Source organism: Armigeres subalbatus, chromosome 2 (assembly GCF_024139115.2).
Source record: "Armigeres subalbatus isolate Guangzhou_Male chromosome 2, GZ_Asu_2, whole genome shotgun sequence".
NCBI classification, from domain to species: domain Eukaryota; kingdom Metazoa; phylum Arthropoda; class Insecta; order Diptera; family Culicidae; genus Armigeres; species Armigeres subalbatus.
In genome coordinates this window covers 203842773-203848595 of record NC_085140.1, presented here as the reverse complement: position 1 = coordinate 203848595, position 5823 = coordinate 203842773, and the positions used below count along the sequence as shown (strand labels likewise).

The 5823-nt window shown below is 37.2% G+C and overlaps 1 protein-coding gene across 3 annotated transcripts; it reads right to left on the bottom strand.

Annotated features, from left to right (window-relative positions):
- Positions 1-332: 332 nt before the first annotated feature.
- LOC134215780 (high choriolytic enzyme 1-like) lies at positions 333-4686 on the bottom strand. Of its 3 annotated transcripts, none has more exons than XM_062694897.1 (6): positions 4625-4686; positions 2837-2890; positions 2586-2774; positions 1065-1385; positions 859-1004; positions 333-630 (listed from the first exon to the last, which is right to left on the bottom strand). In XM_062694897.1, exons 3-6 carry the CDS (start codon positions 2686-2688, stop codon positions 502-504), a joined length of 699 nt encoding a protein of 232 aa, XP_062550881.1. In that variant the 5' UTR covers positions 2689-2774; positions 2837-2890; positions 4625-4686; the 3' UTR covers positions 333-501. The 3 variants fall into 3 exon arrangements, with proteins under 3 accessions (XP_062550881.1, XP_062550882.1, XP_062550880.1); XM_062694898.1 differs by lacking the exon at positions 4625-4686 and adding an exon at positions 3145-3213; XM_062694896.1 differs by lacking the exon at positions 4625-4686 and having other exon boundaries at positions 2837-3184.
- Positions 4687-5823: the final 1137 nt, after the last annotated feature.

Here is a 5823-nt window from a genome sequence, read left to right as displayed (position 1 = left end):
TTGGGCGATTAGCGAAGTTGGATTTTTCTCACAATTCATACGTTAAACCTTATTTCGGAAGTGGTGTGCTGTATACCGCATCACCAAATGAAAACAGCGCATCACATCCGAAGTAAGGTCTAGCGTACGGATTGTGAGAAAGATCCAACTTTGCTAGTCGTCCATTTCGGTTTTCTACCGAATTGATAATATTATTATTTAGAAACAAATCCAGCCGAAATAAATTATGTCTCGTTTATATAAAAAGAGCTGCGGCTGCTCGCAGAAGTGATCAGTCAGTTTCAGAGAGGAGTTACATGAACTCTCGTATTTTGTATTTGTGAGAGGGCTTCCATTACTTCTACAAATTCGTCTATGATGCAGGGAATTTAATTGAGTGCAATGGATAATGCTTTTTTCTAGTATACAAACTACGATTCAGTAAAGTTTACTATTCTATAACATTACATGTGATTGAGCAGCCTGTTATCGTAATTTTATGATTAGTATGGATTCACACATTTAGCCAAACCAAGATGCCCCAGGACTTGGCGATATATTGGTCGTCGAACATTTGTACCGCAGGTTGATTTCCAACACATCAGTTGTAGCAAAACCGTTGTCATTGCCAAAATCTCCGACCCATGGTCTCTAAAAATAAAATAAACATTATTAGTTTCAACGTTTTAAGGAGGAATTTGAAAAACCTGCTTAAGAAATAGAGTGCTTTAAGGATAGAACCTATGTTAAGTAGAAAAAACTAAATCAGTTATCATGGTCGTGATTGCAGAAAGCAAAACAAAATCGTAGTTATCGACGTTATCGATAATCATGTCAAAAATATCACATACGAGCTATCCTCAAAAACTCTAAAATTACCTTGTTAATAAGTACTGGATACTTTCGACTCTGTGCTCCAGCATAACGAGAATAGTGCATAACGCTGCCATAATTGTATGAAATATTATATGTTTGACCGTCTTCAGGCCGTAACTTTCCAAAATTGGTGTCAAACACGTTATCAGCTGTGAAACAGACCAAATTGTTATGATGACTGGAATAATATTATTGCATTTTAACTCAACCTTGAAGTTCTGGTAGAAGTGCACTTCTGTTGATACGGATGTATTCATCTCTATCTGGGCGTACAAATTCATGGTAAAAACCTAATGCATGCATCATTTCATGAACTGGCGTTCCGACAGCCATTAAACATTGCGGAGTTTGGAGGTTTATAAGATTATACTGATTGTTGGTCTGTCTTCCGATATACGAATAACAACCCGTATTATTGTTAACAATTGAGACAAATAATGAATCATTCTCAGTCCGTTTGACAAATCGGACACATGTATAGCGTTTGAACATGTTCATTGCAGATTGAATAGTACTTAACTCAGAGTTGGCTGAAAAGGTAAATTACATTATTAGGGACGCGTAATATTTAAACCGCCGATATGCATAAATAGAATTTTTCTCAAATAACCATGAGGATGAAATGCATTGCATATCTGGAGCATACTATCATGCTCAATTAGCGTTAAGTTAAACCTTGGGCTCAAAAAAGAACCTTTTAATTATTTACATCACGCATGTTTTAACCACTTCAACTTCATTCAAGTGAGTTAAAATAAGTGTTTAGATATTTGATTAGCGTATAAGCCACGCGACCTTCTTAACCGTGAAGTACCATGCGAGGTGAGATGTGCGGCTACAAAGGTGTCTGGGTTCGATTCCCGGTTCGGTCTAGGACATTTTAGGGGCGAAAATTTTCTCGACTTGGGCATAAAAGTATCATCGTATAGCCTCATGATGAAATAATGTAAAAATGGTAACTTTGCTTAGAAACACCGTAGTTAACAAATGTGGAAGTGCTTAAAGAATACTTGATTTGAACATCAATCAAAGTCAATTGGAAACAAATGAGTTGATCAATTCACTACACTAAAAAAAATCCGTAATTCACTGACGGGACGAAGTCGATGGAACGGTTGGAAGCAAGATTTTTTATGTACAGGTTATCCGACTTGTCAATATCCCCAACTCAGCCATCTTGGATTTTTGTATGGAATTTATGCTCGTTTATTTACGTTTTGCACTGAAAATTTATGTTTCCCCCCCGAGCTGGTTATTCCCATCTACTGACGAAGTCATATAACCTGTACATAAAAAAAATCTTGGTTGGAAGAAGCGGAGGGCGAGGAGATGGAAGGTGTTGCGAGCCGAGATGTGCAGGGATAAAGATGGGTGCATCTTGACAAACGAACGTGTGGTGATCGAAAGGTGGATACCGCACTTCGAGGAACACCTGAATGGAGCTGATAGAACAGGCAGTGGTGGCCAAAGCAGTGGAGAAGATGACTACGCCAGTTTAGTGGACCCTTGCGAACATTTTCGAGTCAATTTGTGTCCCAATGTCTGTATAAATGGGGCGTATTTTCCTTGTGAAAATCCCGTGAATCCTGCCACTTTAAAAACGCATGGGAACAAAATTCACGGACGATATTCTCAAGGTTTGAGGATACTTTTAAGCTTGTTGTAAGGTATATCATATATGTATGAATTCATATGTTTCTTGTGATACGTATGAATAAATCCGAACTTACAAAAGTTGCCAGTAATTTCGTATGGCACTGTTCCGTTTGGCCATATATATGAAGTCAACGTATCCGGAATGGACACGCGCCCGTTTGCTGGCGGAACGAGCATTATATCGCCTTGATAATAGGTACCCAGGCCATACTCGAAAGGGAACTGTTTGTCAACCTGTGGATCATAATTAGACAGCCTACGACCTATTACGTAGATAAATATAATTAATAAACTATCAAAAGTGGACTATATGGTCTGATCTTACCAACTTCCTCACTGGGTGTGTAATAATCCCCGATTACTGTAGCTGCGATTGAAACTGTAAAGAATATAGTGACAATAAATCCCTTACCCATCATTGCACAATAGAATATGGTATGGTTCTGTAGTCTGCATTTTGCATTGCACTTATATATCAAACCAGGAGGTGATCATTTCGCTTCAATTTGTCAATTACCATTGTCAATATCAATTAGCCACCTTAACATTTAACAGTTTCGTAGAACAGTATGCACTAATTGATAAGGCGCATAATTAATTCTCATTATTTTTATCAGCCAAACATGTTCTTACGGTATATTTATCTCATTAGCAGTCAATTAGTTTGCTTGTTCGAATGATAATACATATACGGTTGCAGTTTTGTAGTATGTCATTTTTAATTATAAATTGTTCTGAAACTGGTACTTTTCACGACATGCGAATGCACAACACAAGACAATAATAAATCATTTCATACAGTATTGAGTAGACTGGCCCAGGAAACAAAAAGTTGTCAAATTCCACGGGGCACCCCCCAGAATTGTGTCTTTGGGTGAGAAAATCAATCTCTGAAAATTTCAGCTCAATCGCTTGTTGCATAAGCTGGCGCATTTGAGTTGAAGTTTGTATGGGGATTTCAGCCAAAATGTATAGGAAAATACACCTCCGTCATTCATTCGATCTGGAAATTGGTTCTGATTGCTCGATTGACCTCAGAATTGCAAAAACGGCAGTTGGTATGCTACAGAAAAATTTCACAGAACATTGTATGATGATTAAATGAACTTTTATATAGGTTTCGGCTGATGCGATTCGATCAAAAAACCCAAAAATACACAAATCAGCTCCTAATAAATCAGCCGAAAATTATATAAAAGTTCATTTAATCATCATGCAATGTTCTGTGAAATTGTTCTGTAGCATACCAACTGCCGTTTTTGCAATTCTGAGGTCAATCGAGCAATCAAAACCAATTTCCAGATCGAATGAGTGACGATTTTCCTATACATTTTGGCTGAAATCCCCATACAAACTTCAAATCAAATGCGCCAGCTTATGCAACAAGCGATTGAGCTGAAATTTTCAGAGATTGATTTTCTCACCCAAAGACACAATTCTGGGGGGTGCCCCGTGGAATTCGACAACATTTTTTTCTCTCCATAGTAATCTGGGCCAGTCTAGTATTGAGTAGTACATCACATCTATAAATTAGAATCTGCAAGTGTGCATTTGGAATTCAGGATGTCAATGAAAATTGCATTTCTGAACATCAAGAAGCGACATTTCCCGCAAAGCATGGACAAACAGACATAGGGGAGAACAGTGTATGACTATACTGACTCATCGAGCCGAATGACTTAATTTATAAAATTACTCAAACACTCCCGGCCAAAAGTTTGGGTTCACCCTCGAAAAAGATAGCCAAAAGTCTTTGGCTGCATTTTTACAGTCTTACATCCGATTTCGGGTATTGTCAGTACATATCGACGACTCCGATAGTCCCACACAATTGGCACGGTACCGCTTTGCACATTTGCCTTCACACATAATATTAATAATAAGAAGCAACAATAAAGAATAAAGAATAGTGAACCCATCACTTTTGCGGTCGATTGGGAGAGAACATCTATTGCACTGCATTGTTCTGGGTAGTGGCTCAACAGAAAAATGGCTTTTGATTTCCTCATTCTTGCGCAGAAATTCACAGATATGCTTGAAACTCTTGTTCCGCAACGTTTGTAACTAAATGTTCAACTTCACCGATATATAAGAAAATTGTATCAAGCTTTACAGTGTTTTAAGGCGTTGTTTTCAAACGAAAAAATTTAAATATACGGCAGCACAGAATAGTCAAACATTCGTATCGACAAAACAATAATTATGCAGCCAATAAATAGTCCTGCAGATGTTCTATATTCTCCAAATCATTCTTGAATTAGGATTTTTTTGATCAGTTGCTGCCAATTTTCTACAAAGTCTACCCGAATAAAAAATACAGTAGAATAACAACACAATTTATTGTAACACTACTATTAATAACATTAAATTGGCAATAGATCATATTGTGAATGAAACTATAGAAATACATTAGAATGCATTGTTATGAACCATTTACTCAAATGTAAATGATGTTTTTGCAATAGCATGTACGGGTTGTTAAGTATCGTAGCTATACAAAATCTGAGATTTTTCCATACATTTTTTTCGTCACACAATAGAGTGTATGGTTAATATATTGTTGAAACATCCGTACAAAACTGTTCAAAATACAATGGATTGTATTGTATTTGTATAGTAAAACAATACGATTTTGATTTCTCAGTTGTGACAGCTTTCCTGTTCAACAATGCAATTTAAAGGGAAAAAATGCATATTTGGCGCTATGAGGCAAATATTGTTAAATAGTTTTTATGCAATGTAAAGAAACGTTTCAAAAGTTATTGTCGGCGTAGCACCAAGTTAGAATTCGGAAGTCGGGACTTCCGAACCGAACTTTCTTCCGAAGTTTTATTTGTCAAACTAATTGATGCGTTGTTTAGCGCATCTTTAGGCGAATCCAGCGCACTACTTCCGAAGTTGGGAAAGTTGCCTGTATCTGGAAAAAAATCCAACTTCGGTATAAAAAGCGGTATAAATTTATTCCGGATAGACAATATCAATGTATGAACCTTATGTACAAAAACGTTTCAAAAACAATTGCAAGTATTGTTACATTAGAGAAATATGTTGATGTATTGTATCCTTAGTATTAGGGGCCCTCCTTAGCAGTGCGGTAAGACGCGCGGCTACAAAGCAAGACCATGCTGAGGGTGGCTGGGTTCGATTCCCGGTGCCGGTCTAGATAATTTTCGGATTGGAAATTGTCTCGACTTCCCTGGGCATAAAAGTATCATCGTGCTAGCCTCATGATATACGAATGCAAAAATGGTAACCTGGCTTAGAAACCTCGTAGTTAATAACTGTGGAAGTGCTTACCCGCATAAAATAAAA